Genomic DNA, 20,686 nt, shown 5'->3' with positions numbered 1-20,686 from the left:
ATCCCTGCCAGCATCCCTGCGCTCTCACTGAATGGAGCAGTTTGTACTGACTCCGACGTCATTGTAAACCACTTAGCAGAGCATTTTGCTATGAGTTCCGCTTCTGCAAATTACCCCCAGGCCTTCTGCTCCATTAAAGTGCGGATGGAACATCGGAGCCTTTCTTTTCGCACAAACACTTCTGAATCCTACAATGCTCCATTCAGTGAGTGGGAATTGCACAGTGCCCTTGCCGCTTGCCCTGATACCGCTCCTGGGCCAGATCGCATTCACTGTCAGATGCTGAAACACCTTTCAGTGGACTGCAAGCGACGCCTCCTCGACCTTTACAACCACCTCTGGGTCGAGGGTGAGTTTCCGTCGCAATGGCGGGAGAGCATTGTCATCCCCGTTTTGAAACCGGGCAAGAGCCCTTTGGAGGTGGACAGCTACCGCCCCATTAGCCTCACCAACGTTCTTTGCAAGCTTCTCGAACGGATGGTGAGCCGGCACTTGAATTGGGTGCTGGAGTCTTGGGGCCTTCTGGCTCAGTCTCAGGGTGGGTTCCGTAAAGGCCGCTCCGCCGCCGACAATCTGGTGAGCCTGGAGTCGGCCATCCGTACAGCCTTTGCCCGCCGTCAGCACCTGGTCTCTGTCTTTTTCGACATGCGGAAGGCGTACGATACAACATGGCGTCATCACATGCTTTCTACGCTTCGTGGATGGAGTCTTCGGGGTCCTCTGCCGATTTTTATCCGCAATTTTCTGTCGTATCGTACCTTCTGCGTGCAAGTCGCGGCCTCGTATAGTTCCTCCCACGTCCAGGAGAATGGCGTGCCGCAGGGTTCTGTTTTAAGTGTCTGCCTGTTTTTAATAGCCATTAACGGGCTCGCTGCGGCCGTGGGAAATTCTGTCTCCGCTTCCCTGTATGCTGACGACTTCTGCCTTTACTACAGCTCTACTGGCATTGCAGCTGTTGAACGTCAGCTACAGGGCGCTATCCTCAAGGTGCAGTCTTGGGCTGTAGCTCATGGGTTCCAGTTTTCGGCAGCCAAGACCTGCGTTATGCATTTCTGCCGGTGACGTACTGTCCACCCGGAGCCGCAGCTTTCTCTTAACGGCGAACTTCTTTCAGTGGTGGAATCACACAGGTTTTTGGGGGTGGTTTTCGATGCCCGGTTGACTTGGCTGCCTCATATCCGGCAGCTCAAACAGGCGTGTTGGCGACATCTCAATGCTCTGCGATGTTTGAGCCACACCAGGGGGGTGCCGACCGATCTACCCTGTTCCGGCTCTACCAGGCATTAATCCAGTCTCGTCTGGATTATGGGAGCCTGGCTTATGGCTCAGCTTCCCCATCTGCATTGCTGGACCCAATCCTCCATAGCGGGATACGCCTTGCCACTGGTACTTTCCACACCAGCCCTGTGGCCAGCATACTAGTGGAGGCAGGTGTCCCTCCACTGCGGTTACGACGCCAACAATTACTGGCTGCTTATGCTGCCCATGTTTTTAGCTTGCCCGGGCATCCAAATTACCGTGTCCTGTTCCCGCAGTCAGTCGTCCACATGCCAGACCGTCGGCCCCGGTTGGGTTGTCCGATCGCCGTACGCGTCTAGGAGCTTCTCTCCGGGCTTGGGTTTTTCCCTGTTCCACCTCCTTTCCGGGCACCTCTGCGTATACCCCCGTGGTGTGTTACTCGTCCTTGCCTTTGGCTCGACTTGGCACAGGGCTCGAAGGACTCAGTCCCTCCAGAGGCCTTCCGCCGCTGCTTTTATTCCATCCTGGCGACGTATCAGGGCTCTGGAATTGTTTACACTGACGGTTCGATGGTTGCTGGTCATGTCGGGTATGCGCTAACTCTAGGGGACCATTGCGAACAACGTTCCTTGCCGGCTGGCTGCAGCGTTTACACTGCTGAGCTGGTCGCCATCTTTCAAGCCCTAGAGTATATCTGCTCCTGCTCAGGTGAGTCCTTCGTTATCTGTAGTGATTCCCTGAGCAGTTTACGCGCTCTCGACCAGTGTTTTCCTCGTTCTCATCTGGTGATGGCTATCCATGAGTCCCTGCATACTCTTGCACATTGCGGCCGCTCTGCGGTCTTCGTGTGGACCCCAGGCCATGTTGGGATCCCCGGCAATGAGAATGTTGACCGGCTGGCGAAAGAGGCGACTAGTACACCATCTCTGGACATTGGCCTCCCGGAGACAGATTTGCGAGCATTCCTACGCCGCAAAATTCTGGACCTTTGGGACACTGAATGGCGCGCCCTGCCTTCACGCAACAAACTTCGGGCCATCAAGGAGGCTACCGGTGTGTGGCGCTCCTCCTTGCGGGTCTCTCGCAAGGAGTCTGTTGTCCTCTGCCGGCTGCGCATTGGGCACACATGGATGACGCACGGCCACCTATTGCGCCGTGAGGACCCACCTTTATGTCGCTGAGGTTCCGTTTTGACAGCGATCCACATTTTATTGGACTGTCCACTTTTAGCTGTGCTCAGGCAGTCGTTCGCACTGCCTGACACGCTACCTGCCCTTTTAACAGATGACTCTGCTGTGGCTGACTTAGTTTTACGTTTCATTCGGGCAGGGGTTTTTTATCATTTAATATGAGTGTTTATGTTTTATTCTATTGTTTTGTGTTGATTCTGGCCTTCGCCTACGGTTTTCAACTGAGTTTTTAATGTGTTCTCAGTGGTTGGCTTCTCCTTTCTTTGTTCCTGTGGTCGGCCAACCACCGTCACACTCTGTGTGATTTTATTTCGTTTTGTCTGATCTCTGTTGGAGTCTTTCTTGTCCCGTGTCGTCTGACGTGTTCCCTGTTGTTCATTTTTATTCTCTTTGGGCGGTTTTCATATATTTTTTTTGGAAAAAGGGACCGATGACTGTCGCAGTCTGGTCCCTTTAATCCCCCAAACCAACCAACCAACCTGATCACCTGCATCCATTCATGTCCATTGTGCATTCCAACAGACTTGGCAATTCCAGCAGGTCAATGTGACACCCCATACATCCAGATTTGCTACAGAGTGGCTCCAGAAACACTCTTCTGAGTTTAAACACTTTCACTGGCCACCAAACTCCGCAGACATGAATATTATTGAGCATATCTGGGATGCCTTGCAATGTGCCGTTCAGAGATGTCCACCCTCGTACTTTTATGCGTTGATGGACAGTCCTGCAGGATTCATGTTGTCAGTTCCCTCTAGCACTACTTCAGACATTAGTTGAGTCCATGCCACGTCATGTTGCGGCACTTCTTTATGCTCGCAGGGGCCCTACCCAATGTTAGGCAGGTGTACCAGTTTCTTTGGCTCTTCAGTGTATAATCTAATCACATAACAAAATTTTCTTGATACTTGATGAAAGTCCAATATTCAGCCAATTGCCAACATCGGTTATTTATTCTCAGTGATACCTGATATGACGAGCCAAATAATATTTTCCCAGATTTCATTGAAATATAATGCATGACTGCTGAATGTATATTCAATACTGTAATGAATAATTAAAGACTAGGGGTTTTCACCAAGACGTTTTGAATGAAAATCTCATTTCTGTTGCCACTTATGGCATGACAGTAATGTTGGTGGAAAGAAAGGTGCTGTTTCATTGTTGAAACAAGCTTTTCCACAAATTTTAAGGTGGCATAGTGCCAGCTGTAAGCTAAAGGTATTTGGTGCCCTTATAAGAAAGGTTTCCCTTGATAAATCATTCATTTTAAATCTTTCCTGGGAAAGTCTTGCACCATCTACCACCAGTTACCTGAAAATGACAGAGAATTACAAAGATGTGCAGAACAACTCGATAGTTTGCCTCTAGCTTTAGAAGTGTTTCAGCAGTTTGGAGAAATTATATAGCAATATAGCACTAGTTTCACATTTTACCAGTGCTAAGAGTGATATGTCCAGAGATAACACTGATAGGAAAATATATGAACGTCTTCTAGAGAAATTCACTACTATTGATTTTATGTTGGATCTTGGTTTAATGTATGACACACTACAAGAATTGCCTGACCTTAGTTACGAACAGTAGGCTTATCATATCATTCTTCATATAGCTACCAAAAAGATAAAAACACAACAGAAGAGTATTTCAATAGAGAAATGTAAATAGAGGTCAATATTACCATGAAGCCCTCAAAGCAAAGGAACAATTACAGATCAAGTGGATTTCTCTTCATAAAGGAAGTATTTTAGGTGTACTGCTAGGCCTAGTTTTCTTGTCCCAGCAGCATTTTATGAAAGGTTATGCAGGCAAATCAAAGATACACTTTTAAATGATGAATATGATATTTGTCCATGCGCTAAAGTAATGGATCCTTTTTGACAATCCTCCAGTAACTTTAGACAAAGAAGTGTTTTTTTCAATTTAAATGTCAAAGATCCAGATTTCTTGAGAGAAAAGTGATCAGAGGATTTCGGGAGTTCTTAGAAGAAAATAAATGCCCAGATTCTCTATTGCCTGTGATAAACACAACTAAATGCCTACCAATATCCAACAGTGAATATGAGAGATTTTCACTCTTAAACCTCCTTATGTGAAGATGTGGTTCCTGAGAGGAAGATACCAGGCTACAGACAGTAAAAGTAAGGAGCAAAAACAGGAGAAACGTGATATTGATATTCTGATGCTGATTTGGAACCTGTTTTAAACAACCAGTTTCATGTGCAAGGTACCTCTTTTAACCGTAATCCGAGATATTATATACAAATTATTTGTTTACCTCAAGGTACACATGAAAAGTATGGTATAATTTCTTATAGCAATAATTTGGAAATGTTAGGCATTGGCAAAGGGTCACTGAGAGCACCACTTATCCTTTATTCATAAAATCAGCACTAAATATTAAGGTACTTAATGGCCAAATGTGACTCAGCAGATAAAACTAATTGTAATTTCATTTCATCTTGGAGGATATTGGAAAGGCTTAATAATGCCTTTAAGATAGAGCCTGCACACAACAACTTGTCTCCTGATACAATTGCTCATCAGCTGTTGCTGAACTAAAAAGTGGAGGGTCACATAAATAGAGCAAAACCAGGAGGACAAATAGGCATGGAGACTATAGACACTCCACTCTTTACATCACTGTAGAGTAACCTGAAAAAGTTTACAATGAATTTAGAGGTTAATGAAATAAACATTTCAAGATCAAACCTAAATCATTACTTCTATAAGTATTCCCATTTTAAAATCATCCCACACAGCTAAAAAAACTTCAAACATATGTCACTGAAGATCTCTTAGAGTTCTTTTTTTACACTTACTTTGATAATTCAAGGTCACAGTAGGAAGTGTCCACTGCCACAGTCCCAGTGCAATGCAGCATACAGTCTCACTGTGTGACACAATTGTACCGTTGTTGGAAAAATTTGTAATTGGGCTTGAATAAACTCGCTTCATCTTGGTACTAATGAAATAGCTTAAGATAAAGCACACCAGTCTCACCGTGACTGACGAGGTAAGAATGAACAGATCATCAGTTATGTACTGCCGTCATCTCTGAAGGAGTTCCAAATTTGTACTACTAAACCAAAAATGTGCACTGCTTCCAGTCTCCACATAATGCCAAACTAGCACCCTCTAATTTCATCAGAAAGTGTGGCTGACAAGGATAACATATCATAAGTTGCTCTCTAACACAGTTGAAACTTCAGTTAGTAAAAGAAGTATGATAATAGACGAATACCTGTTGTGTCTTGCATGCCAACACTCAATAGTTTCTGATAAAGTGACAGTCAGATCTTTGATGCCACTTCACCATTTTGCATGTGCATGACATGAAAACAAATGAGTTTAAAATTTTTTGTGCTACGTATTGAAATCTATTCTTATATTACTTGTTTTTCTTTTGTTGTCGTGTAAGTATGTGATATCATTGACACTGATATTTTTTGTGACTTCAAGAAATAGAATGGGATTATTGACAAAGAAATAAGCATTTCAAATCTCATTAAAATAGATTTTGCTATCACCAATGTTACATTATCTTACGTAATTAACTTTAATTGAAAATGAAAACATGTAAATTAAAGTATTTCAATTTTTGCATTTATTTTTCACTTTTATACTTCAGGAGAACCAGCACATTCCCTAGGGTGATAAATGTCATGAAAGCATTCAAAGCATAAAAATTCAGAGCACCAAGAACAACCTATGAAGACACACATGGCACAGTAACATTTTGTAGTTTGAACATCATTAGGAAAAGCGACCTCATTAACATTGATAAACGTCTCGTGATCTGGCAATAATTTCATGACATATCAAGCATATCAAAGCATTTTAACAATTGCATCACTTATACTTGTGATTTCCATTTGGTGTGGGATGAGCATGTGGCACATCTGTAATGGGCAAATGTAAAACTTTCATCATTCAGTAAATAAATTTGATAATCGCACAAGTCAATACTTTACAGATATGGCTCCATTTTTATGTAAGGTCACAAAACTTGTCCAAAACCTGTTGCTAGGTATCTTTAGTGAGCTTTCCAGATTTTGTGGCTGCTGCATACACATTATGATGCTGTTCCATTCATTGGTTTACTTCTTGGTGGACTTGAGGACCAAATTTGGCACTGACCTCTTGAAGACAAATGAAAATAGGTGATAACAGTTTTCCAGAAAGTGTTAATCCATACTGGGCAGTGTAAAAGTGCACAAGCTCACATGTACTGAACAGTTGTCACAATTGAGGACACAAGTGACAAGTGAAGGACCTCTAGATAAATATGACTGATTGATGGGTGTTCGATTGTTTTACCGAGGCTAGAAACAATGGACATGTAGTTCCTACATGAGCTTTGTGGCAGTGGTCAATAGCTACAGCAACCTCATTGCTCTCAGAAAGTTTTGAATACAAGGCCTTAATCATCTGGAGTGATCTTTGGAAGAGGAAACACAGAATTCAGCTACATCACATCAGTAAATACATCAGCAACAAAGACAAGTGTATGTATGCTGAACTAATGAACATAGCTACCTCCACTATAATTTCTGAATTCAACCCTGATTTTGTTCAGAGTACAGATCAGACAAAATGTATCACATCTGTAGCAAGAGAATGTGTAATTTTAGGCGAGAAAGTTACAGAAATAGCTGTCATCCAATTGAAACAAAGAAATCTATCGTCAGCTTTTGGACAAAGTTTTGCTACCTTATGTAAACACTGAGCTGCTTCCTTACATTATTGACTCATGCGATGTTCAAAGCTATCCCTCTTTATACAATGACCTGGTTTTTGATGAACTTGGAACATCAACACATCCATTAAAAAGTAAATCTGTCAGCATATGCCACTCTGTCAAACCAACTATGTATAGTTTTACTGACAGGTTAAGAATTACATTCGCCCTTTTACAGAAGTGTCCTATTCTCATCACACAACAAACAGAAATTGCAAGTAGAAGTGATGCAACTGATAAAATACACACCTGGATCTGTAATCAACTGCATGGTCCAGCTATTGAGTAAATACTTTGATATGCTTTATTTACTGCAAAATTATTACCAGACTATGAATTATTTAGCAACGTCAAGGAGGTTGCTTTTCCTAATAACACCCACACTGAAAAAATGTTATTGTGACATATGTGCCTTCAAACATTCCTTCTGGTGCACTGAATTTTTATGCTTTCAATCTTTTTACAATAGATATCACCCTGCAGAATACACTGGTTCTCTTGAAATATTAAAGTAAAAACCATAGGAAAAAATGATATACTAGAATTTATATGTTTTCCATTTTCAATTACTGTTAGTTGCATAAGATTATATAAGATTTGTGGTGATAAAATCTAGTTCTAATAATATTTGAAATGCTTATTTATTTTCACCATAATCCCTTTCTGTTTCCTGATGTCACAAAAATATTGACTACGTAATGCAAAAATTTGAAACTGTGCTCTTAGTCATTATGCTTGGTTTAATACTGCATGTGTGGGAACTTATGAAGTAATATAAGAACTCCGAGTGTCAGTTTCTTGGAAATTATTGAATGTTGGCACCGACAAACCAGGTTCCTTTCATTTTCACTCTTCTTGCACCAACCAAAGTTTCAACCAAGTCAGAGTGTGACCTACGGCAATTTCCCCTTGTTAGCTGTGCTCCCTGGTGAAACTGCACGATGTTAGTCAGGCGTTACATGAGGAGTGGAAAAGGTGCATGTTTCCTGTTCAGTAGTCCAAATTTGGAACTTATCTGAAGGTAATCAGAGTGCTACAGAGATGACGTTGGTACACAACTGATGGGTTGTTTGCCTTCGCCTCACCTTGACTGGTGAGGTGAGCCTTATATAAACTATTTTGTTAGTAGCAAGGTGAAAGGAGTTGATCTGAGCTAACTACAATTTTTTTTTAAATAATGAGTATAATTGCATCATATAGTGAGATCGCATGCTGTATTGGTCAAGGACTGTGCTGAGTGGCAGATACTTACCACTGTGACTACAAATTATCATAGCAAGTGTGTAAAATGAATCAAAGCAATCTTCAGTGACACTTGTTTGGCATTTGTTAGCTGTGTAGGGTCAGTTTCAAAGAGGAATATTTATGAAAGCAGTGATGTATGTTAATCTGGAAATGTTTAATTTATGTCATTAACCTCATTTCACTTGAATTCGTTGCCTTGCCAATGTTCAGTTTTTTCAAGTTATTCCACTGTCATGTCAAGATTGTAGTGTCTAGTCTCAATGTCTATTTGTCCGTCTGGTTTTTGCCCTATTTATGTGACCGTCAGCTTGTAGTTGAGGAAGATCTGATGAGTAATTGTACCAGTAGACAAGACAATGTACACAGGATCTACCTTAAAATCATTATTAAACCTTTCCAGTAGTCTCCAAGATGAAATGAAACTATAATTAGCATTTTCCACCGGTTCAGATGCAAGTACAATAACATGCAATATACCAATCTGTTTTAACAATTACACTTCCTTAATTCTCTTATGAATGGTGTAATAGCATACAGACAACATTTGTGTTAAACAACAAGGAAATAAATTATGAGCAAGATGTGCCAACAGTGAGGTACTGCATAGAAATTCTAAGTTGCCTGAAATAGAAAAGCTTATTGATCAGGCACTTTTCACATTTATTGATCAATTACCACAACCACCTCTATTGGAATCATCATGAGTAGAGGACACTTTTTGTCCCTTTAGTTTTTATAAAATAAATGACACTTTTACTTAAAAATGACATATTTGAGACGTTACTTTGGCACTATTTGTTCCTTGTTTCACATTCTCATCACAACAGATTCTCCTTTCATGTTATCAGAAGCTGGTACTGAACTTGCATTGCAACCATTAACTTGTTTAACTTTCTTCATATGCCTCAGTTCCATTTTTTGGTCTTTGTGAAAGATTTCCTGGCACGGTTTGCTTTTCTGATTTGAAACTTCATGTTATTCACAGCTTATGAAATTTCATTTAAGTATTCCCGTTTTGTAATCAATGTTATGTAGGTCTTTCATTTGTGTTATTGTGTGTTAGAGATCATGCCAGTGAAAGCATTCACAAGGAAAACTGTTTTGAAGTACATAATATTAAAATGAATGTTATTCACTCAATGTTAATATCACAGGTGATGCTAAAAACGAGAATTACTTCTAGTGAGTGAGTTTTTTAGTTTTCTGTTAGCAGATTTATGTTTTTGAGTCCAGGAAGCTCATTCCAATAGAAAGTGCAGCTTACTTTGCTTTATACATAGTGAATTCTCCGTCACAACCATCATTAGAACAACAGGGGAGCAATGTCTGCTACAGTTGTATGCTAGCTTACAGATCAAATGTTCGCCCTTCGAGGGGAAGACTGTGTTAGTTTTGGTTGTAATCTTGCTGGACACAGTATTTTTATCTCATCTGTGAAAAAGGCATTAGCAGACAGATAAACAGTCAGTAAATAAATCTGAAGACGATCAATTCCCCAATAAGTCTTGTTGCTACCTCGATTCTGCACCAAAGGTGAGAAACTTGCAGAATTGTATGTTTTTTAATGCCTGCTTTTTCTGCTTATGAACTGTATTGACTTAATTGTGTCTCTGAATGATTCGTTAACTGCATTATGTTATGTATCTACCACCTTCTGCTACATTTGCATACTTTGACTGGTAGTCATTCGTATGATGCTGTTTCTGTGTGACTGTTAATGAATGTAAACACTGGCTGTTTCGAAGCCGAAAGTGTTATCCTGCTAATTTGTGACAATTTGGGATACTCTGTTTTATTGAAAAAGACCTTTTCATAACATTATCATAAGTTGTAATTCATTTTTACTAGTACAGTGCATACTAAGTAGCATTTTTTCATTAGTTTATTGAACACAACAGACAAACATAAGAGAGAAATTAATCAGCATGAATACAATCTCTCATATAATCTAACATAGTCTGACAATGCTTGGACAGTTTAGACTTTGCACTTGTAGACAATATGATGGCAGCACATCATCTCCATTTGTGTCATGTGGTAAAAGAGACAGTAGAGCTGTTCAGTTCAGCGTAACAATAAGGTGAGTGATCTCGCAAATTTTTTCACCAACTGTACACTTTTTTTAGGGGAGAGAAAAACGCTATATAACAAAAATGTCACAAGTGCGCCATTTACCTGCTTGGGGTCCATGGAGATGACGATGCTAGTGATGAATGGAATTTTAGATACACAACTGGCATCTGCATCCTAATGATTATCTAACATGCTCAAAACAACCAGGTGTTTCACAAACAATATTTGCAGATTTAACGAAATAGGCAACCAGCTCTTCTGGGGTTTCAGTGTCTCTCACATCAAATACCTCATATCTGTCCTCCACACCCCCTCACAAAAGAAATCCATAGGAGTGAGGACAGGAGAATGTGGTGTCCATGGTACTGGCCCACCCCTCCCAGTCCAACAATTGCAGAAAATATTGTCTGAATATTCTGTGACAACAATGGCAAAGTGTGATTGGATCACTGTGATGCTGGAGCGATAATCATTGCTTGACTGCTAGCAAGGTATTTGCCAGAATTTCTGGTATTACTTCGCTTCTATCAAGCATGTTAGGCAGAAGATACCAATCGGATAGTTGTGAACAATACTAGCTCACACATTTATGGTAACTCTCTGTTAGTTGTGGAAAACACAAGTTGCCTTAGGATTTTCCAAATCCCAGACATGGGTATTGTGGCTGGTGATTATTCCTTCCCTTGTGAAAGCATCCATGTCAGCAAATGAAACACACATGGAAGCGAGGGATGTTTTAATTTGGTGTTGATACCATTGGCAGAATTTTTAACAGTTCTCACATTACAAGGTCTATCAGTTTTCTGTCGGTGTCATCTAAGGGAGTGTCAAGTCCTTAAACTAATTCTACATACAGGTGCCATGCTGCTAGACTGTGGTATCGTGCCTCCCCATAAATGAAATGCATCTCACCTAATACTATTGGAGTCTAATTAGTCATCAAGAATCTGTTAACATGAATAGAAACTATCATGTACACACAATATAAAATAAACACTGACAGTGAAACTCCAGACACTACTAGCAATAATGGAAACTTACGCTTTCTAGCAAGAAGACTTAATTGTAGTGCAGATCAGATTCCAGTGTCAACCTTTTGGATACACAGCAGCCAAAATTACTGTGAACATTGGCTTAGGGGAGGTCCAGCATCAAGTCCTTCAAAACCCCTGCACCTCTGACATTTGTCACATTGCAAAAACGTTTCTTTTTATCTCCCCTAATAGTTTTACTAATTTGTATTTGTGGCTTTTTCACACACTGTATACACAAGGTGTCTCAGGTGTAAAGGTCCATCTTCAGAGATATAACCGTAACAGTCGTTCAAACTGAAGAAGTCTAGTAAAAATGCATATATCAAGAGCTATGAGCACTTTTTCAGTAGAGGAGGTGTGTTTCGCAGTAGTGAAGACAAACAAGAGCTCATAGCTCTTAGGGTATACATTTCAGAGCACATGATTCATAAGACTGTTTTGCGTTGAATGATTGTTCATGTTCTATTCTTGAATATTGACCATTCCTTCGGGGACACCCTAAATAACTGTGGGCAAATCCTAGTTTCCACACAGCAAATTCAGTGAGTTGTTTATCATCTAATTTAACAGGTCATTAAAAAAAAAGGCCTTATCTCTCTGCATTTATTTTATAGGTTGCCGCTACAGAAGAGAAGACAGTTTTGGAAGAAGCACAGAGGGCTGCAGCAAAGGAACGGAAGATAAAGGGTATTGAATGGATACCAAAACATTTTGAGCAGGTGGGACATAAGATAAAGAACTTTTAACAACCTGGGCATTTGTAACAGTGTTATACCTGAGTTTCTTTTTTGTGAGGATTAGTTAATAAGTAATTACAGCATTGTTACAGTTTCTGAATGGGGGTGGTACTGAAAGGTGGGACAAATTTGTCACACACTTCTGAATATAATTGTCAACAGTATTTTTGTCTATTATATTCCATAATATTTCAGATGTGCATGTGGGATAGCATTATTTCTTCTTTCAATATTTTGGCTGACATCCTTACAGCCATCTTCTACTTAGCAGCAGATGAACAACTTTGTGCTGTTAGCTCAAATGTAACATGGATGTAGGTAAAGTTGTGCAATTTTAGAATACTTGTCTTTGAAGAATGACCTGTAAGTGTCACAGGAAGTTAAGAAAATATTTGTTATATAATCTCTTACACATTGAATTTAAGCCTTCAGGTGTGGAAACACAACATATGTCAGTCTTTTTTTATATTGTGTATATAGTATTGACTGTCCAGAGATCTTGGAGGCTAGAGTTGTGGGGGCACAGATTTCTGCCCAACAAGCCTGTGATTCCTGCACTGGTTTGTACAGACCATGGGCTAGCCCTCATGGCCCAGTGAGCTTTCAAGCAGAATGGATCCCAGCACACCAGAGACAGTGGACTAGCAGGCTTGGCTATTACTTTTTCAAGGTGGCTTGTATCCATTTGCAACATCCGAAAACTCACAAGGAGAAAATATGACTTTGATGATGATTACTAAGTGATTCCTATGGATGAGTCATTAATCCTCAAATTGTTGTTACAAAAAAATTCATCCTATAAGAATGCAGTGCTTTTATTTTTGGCAACATACACAAGATTTGTGCTATTTGAAAATGAAGAAATACAACTAGAAGAATCTATTCAGAGTAAAGATATGCAGTAATTGTTATTGTCACACACACACTTCTAATGATAAAAAACCTATAACTGGCTAGAGGTAAAAAAGGAAAACTGGCACTACAGTAAAGAATGGAAGCTCTGATATTCTTGGAAACAAGTGCCAACCTGCCAATTCCTGGTAGCTAAAATAACAATAAAGGAGACCTGGCTTTGTAGATAAATACAGAACAGCAGAGTGGCTCAGTGAGTAACCTTGGTGTGCAGCCTGGTGGGCTGAGGAACCGACTGACTGGCAAGGCACTTTGGTCTGTCCAGGTTGCACCCAGCTGTGCTGTCCAGCAAGCCAGCTGGTCTCATCTGTGTCCTGTATGTTACAGGCTGCAAGACACAGGCTGGGCAGGCTAAAACTTGTACCATGCATAACTCTATTGACAACAATACTGATAAGTCCTTAGCAAAGGTTGGGGTTTAGACTGCGCACTAAATGTCCATACTAATGAGTATTTGTATCTTGACACTGTTCTGAACTTCACAGTAGGGGTTTCTGATATAGAATATTTTATCAGGTTGGCTTCTCATCAGTTAACAGGTCCTTAACCGTACTTGATAAAAGGCTAGTGTAACCATCTGGAGTTGGGTCACCTCTAATGGAGCAACATTATAAATTAAGCAGTTGAAATTGATGGGATCTAGGATGAGTATATGAACAGAAGCTTAAATATCAATCAAATGAATATCATAAAGTTTCATCAAAGAGTTATGAATTTTTGATGAATGAATAATGGCAGTCATGTTGATTTTGGACTGTACCATCAAGACATTCTTTTTTGAGGTCATAATGAGAGGATGATGATGTCAATGTTCAGTACTGCTGACCATTTTAGCAGCATCACTGTCATGCATAGTTCACAAGTAACATCTGGTATTGCCAGGAATTGTTATAATACTCCATAACAACCCTACAGCCCACACTGTATTTTGTTGTTCATAGTGCACATATCAGCATGTTGATTTCTATTCATGTATATTTGATTTTCCTGCACAGTTAGCTCCTGGCTGTAAACTGAGATTGATTATACAATTGAAAAGTGCATTGCAGTAATTTTGAAACCCACATGCTTTATTTCCAATGCTCAAGTTTTATTGTTATTTGCAATATGGTTGTCATAACTTAAAAAGAGCAAGTTTTATGTTGATGAGGTGTGATGTTGTGAATTTTTTAAACTTGTGTAGAGAGATGTGAGTCTTCCTGTAGCACTGTTATGGTGTGTTAGCACGTTTCTCTTGTGAATGTTTCTATAAGTGAAGGTATCACAATTACCAGCTAGATACAGTCAGTTAAGTGTAAATATGTTAACATGTGGACCACATTGTTTTTTCACACACTAGTGGCACTTGATGATGATTTCTTTAGTCTTCAGAAAGCTTTTGAAATACTTGTTGATAAAATATAGATAATCATCTCCACAAATAATGCTAACATAGACAGCTTTCTTATTTAGTCTTTATAACTGCCAGTTCAGAGGCACTTTGTTGGTTCAGGTATTTCAGCAAAATAATATCCATTTTGTACACCGTTTCCAAATTTCCTGTTGTTCTTCCAAACTTGAAAATTCTAGTTCAACTTAAAATGACTCAAAATACTGATTTTCTTTACTTTTTCCGAGTGAGAAGAATCTATGAAGATGTGCTGAAAAGTAATGCCTCCAAATTTCTTATGTGTAAACTCTCAAAGATTTTGAAAGAAAACAAATATTATTAACATTCTATGTCTTTATTCTCATGCCTACATATTTATTTCTCAACGTAGTACCCTGACAACAAACAAATTTCTCCCAACGAGAGACCAGTTTATTGGTACTATCACTGTAGAATGTTTGACATTGTTGATGCAGCCACAACCTCACCTCTGCTTGCACCACTTTATCACTGCAAAGTGAAGTCCACGAAGGTGTTCTTTACATTTTGGAAACAGATGAAAATCAGATGGGGCCAAGTCGGGACTGTATGGAGAATGACTGATGACAGTGAACCTAAGGCATGGGATTGTTGTTTGGTTGCAGTGCTAGTGTGTGACATGCTAAAGGAAAGTGTGCTCAATATGTGTAAAAACTCTTCAAATTCATGCTTTCAGTTTTCTGCAGTTAGAAACTCAATTACAGCATGCTGTTTCTCACATGCTGACGTAGCTAAGTTACACGCTGCCAAGTTGCATGCTACAATTTGGAGCCCTGTACTGGCAGAGGGTTGCAACTTGCATCAGTGAAGCAAGAAAGGTGACTAAGTAAGATGCATGACATGTAATACCTCAATCAATATTGAGAGAAGGGGGGAGGGGGGGGGGGGATGGAGTTGTTACTTTTCGGAACACCGTTGTACCCTTGAATGTAAATTTTCATCATTCTCAACTTTTTTTTTTACTCATGTGTATTTTGTGGTAAAGGCAATTCTATCAGTTTAAAAGGTTTGTAATATTTATGTAACACATCTGATGTGAATATGCAATGTAGCTTCCACATCAGTGTCAAGGTAGCTGTGTAGAGCCATAGTGGCAATAATGTGGATAGAAAGAAATTCTCCTAGGACAATTGCGTGACGTCATTTCTGTGATACTATGTAAAATATAACTTCCATGTCTGTGAACACTCATAACCTTCATTTCTGAAGACTGGGATGCAATCCATTTTGGCAGTACCAGTCCATAGAAAGACCCTTTCTGTACAACTTGCAGTTTTCATCTTTACACACCATCAAGGTTGGTATCATGTACCACTTGGTGATAGCTTATAATTAGAAAGAAGCCACAAACATTTTAGTGTGTTCCTAAACAAAACTTTGATAATACAACTCCCAACTGGTGTGTTTCAGTTCAATTTACTTCTATGAACATGTAGCAACGTGAGAGAGGTTTTGTGGATCTAAGCATGATAGACAAAAAAAAATCTACAAATAAAATTCATCCTGTATACATGTGGCACACAAATTGTGTTCAGTTTGCCTATGGCAATAGATCCTCATGCCACTTTAAAGAAATTCTTAAGTGAACTGTGACATTTTTTATGGTTTAGTGTCTTAAAATCAAACAGAAATTTCCTATATTTGCTGGACTTCAGTATACATCCACTTAACCAGTGCACTGTAGATACACTGAAAAAAGTCATCTTGGAGCAAAGCAACAAAATGCTTAGTAACTGATGTTTCATACCCAACCATATTTAAGTTTTCTGCATTTCCTAATTCACAGCAAGAAAATGTTGAAATGATATCATCAACATGGCACTGTCTACTGTTTTCTCTAATCCTTGTCAGTTGAGTACAGTACTCAGTGTCTCTTATTACTGACATGTTTAAAACCCACTGAAGTAAAAACTAGTGTGTTGTTTCCTGCACTTCAGATAAGGCTGTTCCATTGCTGCTCCACGAGGTAATGGCATTGGGGTACACACATCAGCTATCTCGCGGGCATGTGCAGCTAGTATAGGCTACCTACCAAATAGCTCTGTTGCATGCATTCCTCACATAGGCACAAGGACAGGGTGGTACGGTTGCACACACTACAGCCTGACTGTCCATGCTGTCCACTGTAGCCTGTGCGCACCTGGCTGCCTGTGAGCGAGGACTTGAATGGGAACATATGGAATGTGAAGATATGTTCAGAAGCCGCTCAAATTCCAAAAGTGCTTAGCAGATTTTCATATACTTTTGAGATAAAGAAACATGTAATATCCAGACTGAATCTTTCACTTTGCAGTGTGTCCAACACACAGTTTTATATTCACATGTTTCAGATCTATAACGTCCATGACACTTCTGTTATGAGACAACATCAGAGCAGAAATAACTTTCTGCTATAGGTAGTGGACTGAAAATAAAGATAAATATGTCAGTTAATTTGTCAGTTCCTGAGGAATTTCATCAATACACTGGGTCATGGTCCAGCAAGTAGTTGTCTTGCTAAGGAGAATTCAATCATACTACAAGAGAGTGACGAGTAGTGAAGGGCAGCTTTTGTTGCTGACACAAAAAAAGCTTTTTTCAACCATTTTGACTGAGTTAAACCCTTTTTATTCTTATATTAATAGAGTATTCCCTTTTGTCACAGAGCTCTATTCAAATTAGCGCACAAATCAGCACACAGCATTTCATGTATGTTGGTCCTCATTTACCTTATACTGAGAGACAGTGTTTTGGTTTCCAACAATATAATGTCTTAAATACCATGACATATGTATTTTCTAAATTTCTGGGAGGAGTTTTCAAATATGTTTTATGTTGTTAAAGTTTCTTTGCAATCAGCCAGGGACGATGATCGTGGATCAGTGATGGAAGTGAAATTAATTCAGTGTAACTGCATGAACTGGGTTAATAGGACGAAGCCAGCTTAAACATTAAGTTCTTTTTGTCTGAGCTAAGAAAACTGCAGACTACAACAGTAGAAAATGAAAGTGATAAAAGAAGTAAAATCAGTTCCTACTCTACTAATGTGGCCCCTCCTCATTTTTGACACTTCATAACACAGTAATTGTGAACTGGCTCTCAATTCTTATCTAACTTATTGTCTGAAGTTAATGAAATTTCTTCCTGTGCTTGTTGTGCTTATGCTAGTGTTGTGTTTCTACATCTTTCATGTCTCCAGTTTAGACTTGAGCTGTTGTCAGATAAATGCTGTTTGTGCTTTATCAGTTTTATGTCACTATTACTACCATCCCAGCTTCTGCAACGGAAAGCACAGTACTTGTTTCTGTGATGATTCCTATTTTAATTTTCCCCAATTTGTGTTTTTATCCTACCTCTTAAAGCATGTTTCCTATGTGTTATCGTGATAATATCTTTTATGCTTCTACTTATCTTTGGTGGGTGCTTCTATTCTTCCATTTAGTTGTTGGTTTCTGTAGGAGAAATATCATGATGCAATGTATAAAGTGTTGTTGCTGAGTTCTTTTGTTCAAAGATTTTCTGATATCCTTTACATATAGATCTCAATTTGTAGTGAAAGATTGCAAGATTCTGCATCTGGGGTACTTACTTTTTGTTGAATAATTTATTATTGTCCAGGTTTTTATAAATGCCAGTTATTTCAAATTTCTGCCAAAATGTTAGCTCTTTTTTTTCCAGGATATTATATCTGGCCAGTGGGTTTACAAACATGCTGATCTACGGCCATGGGATCCCCGCAATGATGTATTGCAATATGAATACAGCTATGTAATTCAGACAAAAACAAGACACAGGACACCAATGATTCGTACTGCCAGCATTGTCAGTGTTGATCCTCAGGTAATATCAGCACCCACTTAGTTATGGACATACCAATACAAGTTGATAAACAATATTATTCAATTTATATGAATTACACAATAATGACCATAAGACAAAAGTACATAATTGTATGTATTAATAATATAGTAGTCAGTGATGATAAGAAACAAGAAAGTTTTTCTTTGCTTGGTCAGCTTGACCTGCCCTGATCACCCAACTGTTTCTCTTGGCTCTGCAAAATTAAATTCCTGCAATCACTGTTTTGCCTTTGTGCACCTTATCAAGAAAACATGAACATATTGAAATAAATTACCTTTAATTCATTACTCATTTTTAAATCTTAGTAAAGTGAAGGTGCTTTTTCCCCCAAACAAGAAATTATTTAGAAATTTTGGAACAGAAGTTTTTCTTTGCTTGGTCAGCTTGACCTGCCCTGATCACCCAACTGTTTCTCTTGGCTCTGCAAAATTAAATTCCTGCAAACACTGTTTTGCCTTTGTGCACCTTATCAAGAAAACATGAACATATTGAAATAAATTACCTTTAATTCATTACTCATTTTTAAATCTTAGTAAAGTGAAGGTGCTTTTTTCCCCCAAACAAGAAATTATTTAGAAATTTTGGAACAGGTCCAGGAAGTACTAAGCTTATCATTGAGACAGTTCCAGAGGGGTGTACAAGTGTGTGGGGGAGATTAGCTGGACATGCTTTGTGGGTTGATGGGTTCAGCAGGCTGAAATCAGTGGTATGCCATTTATGAAAGAATCTGTGTCAGTCAGATAGATGGCTGAGTGTGTTGAATTGGGTAATGTACAATGGGGAAAGACAACTTAATGCAGACAGTTCATTATACTTCACATTCTTATTGGTAAAGTGTCTTGCTGCAACTTGTACAGTGGTTGCATCATAAGAGGCAGCCAAAATCTTCAAATTATAAGAAATTTTTGGTAGCACCTCGTGTCATTGATCACATTCTCATATTACAGTATGTTCTGTTCCTAGGTGATAAGTGATATAAAGGAAAAATTAATGCTTGTACTAATCACTCTCATTTTAGATTTATCACACTTGTGATAAAAGCTTATAATGCAGGAAGGTGAAATATCTTATTAGGTGTTTTGAAAATTAGATCAGCTACTTTCTGTATGAGAGACACACTCCCCATTTCAGTCTTAGGCTCATAAGACAATTCAGCATCTGCTTTGTGAGTTAATATGTACTAGATTTGTGGGCTACAGATATAGCTGTACATTTTTTTAAAAACTAAAACCTCTTTTTTCTCTTTTTCTTTCAGATAAACAGTTAGTTGTGATTGATTTTATAAAGTGTTAATGCATTTTTTTTTACTTCTAGAATACACTTCGTCAAACAGAATCACGCTCATCTGTAACAGTAATAAAGTCATCGAAACACCAGCTTTCTACGCAAGTGAGTCCAGTTGACAGGAACAGTGGAAGCTCATCCCCAGAATTCCACAGTGATTCCAGCCACACTGAAAGGCATAAAAGTAGTTCTTGTGGGTCTGCAAGGTATGTTTCTTACTATGCTTGACATACGAACATTTTGTGTTTGTATGAGGGGGCGAAGGCGTGTGCGTGTGTGACTGGATGAGTGAAAATGCTTCAATTCTTCATTGAACTGATGTAACAATGGTGGAGGCCTCATAACAGTGGCATATTATATTTAATGATCATTATTTGAACAGTTATAAATTACCTTTAATGAGGACTGTATTTGGTTTAATGCGTCCCATACTTCTGTACAAATAATTTGTCTACATCATAGTACAAAATAATTGAAGGACCGATGATGATAGTTATGGTGATATTATTATTATTAATATTATTATTATTATTATCATCATCATCATCATCATCATCATCATCATCATAAAAGGAATATTCTTCAGAGTTGATTGCGCTAGTTTAGCTTAACTAACAGATGAAATTATGAAATTGTGTTTATGATTAACTTTGTGCCACTGATTCCTCAGACCTGCCTTTGCGAAATGCAAATAATGTGAGGACTATGAAGTTATCTAATGGTGTCATGAGAGTTTCTTATAGAATGTATTTGATCTGGAGCACCACATGAAAACTGCTACATTATTTGCTATATAACTGTGCAACTATCGTAATACACCTCAAAAGACAAATCCATTAAAATTTTGTTTAAAGTTCATTCATTTTGATTTTACAGTCATTGTATTTACCCTGCAGGTCTTAAAAATACTAATTTTAATTTGAGAAGGAAAATGTAACATACTGTTTCCCAAGAAGTCTGAACTTCATCCATAGTGATCTGTT

The 20,686-nt window shown here is 38.9% G+C and overlaps 1 protein-coding gene across 1 annotated transcript in view; it reads left to right on the top strand.

The window, feature by feature from the left end:
* The window catches only part of LOC126248708 (oxysterol-binding protein-related protein 8), a 211,432-nt gene that overhangs the window by 183,500 nt on the left and 7,246 nt on the right, over positions 1-20,686 (top strand). Inside the window, exons 16-18 of the mRNA XM_049950002.1 lie at positions 12,137-12,241; positions 18,237-18,398; positions 19,734-19,909. Of these exons, the coding sequence (XP_049805959.1) occupies positions 12,137-12,241; positions 18,237-18,398; positions 19,734-19,909 (443 nt within the window). The remainder of the gene's footprint in view (positions 1-12,136; positions 12,242-18,236; positions 18,399-19,733; positions 19,910-20,686) is intronic.

This window comes from Schistocerca nitens, chromosome 3 (assembly GCF_023898315.1).
Source record: "Schistocerca nitens isolate TAMUIC-IGC-003100 chromosome 3, iqSchNite1.1, whole genome shotgun sequence".
NCBI lineage: Eukaryota > Metazoa > Arthropoda > Insecta > Orthoptera > Acrididae > Schistocerca > Schistocerca nitens.
Note: the sequence above shows the minus strand (reverse complement) of the source record. Positions and strands in the feature narration are given on the sequence as shown.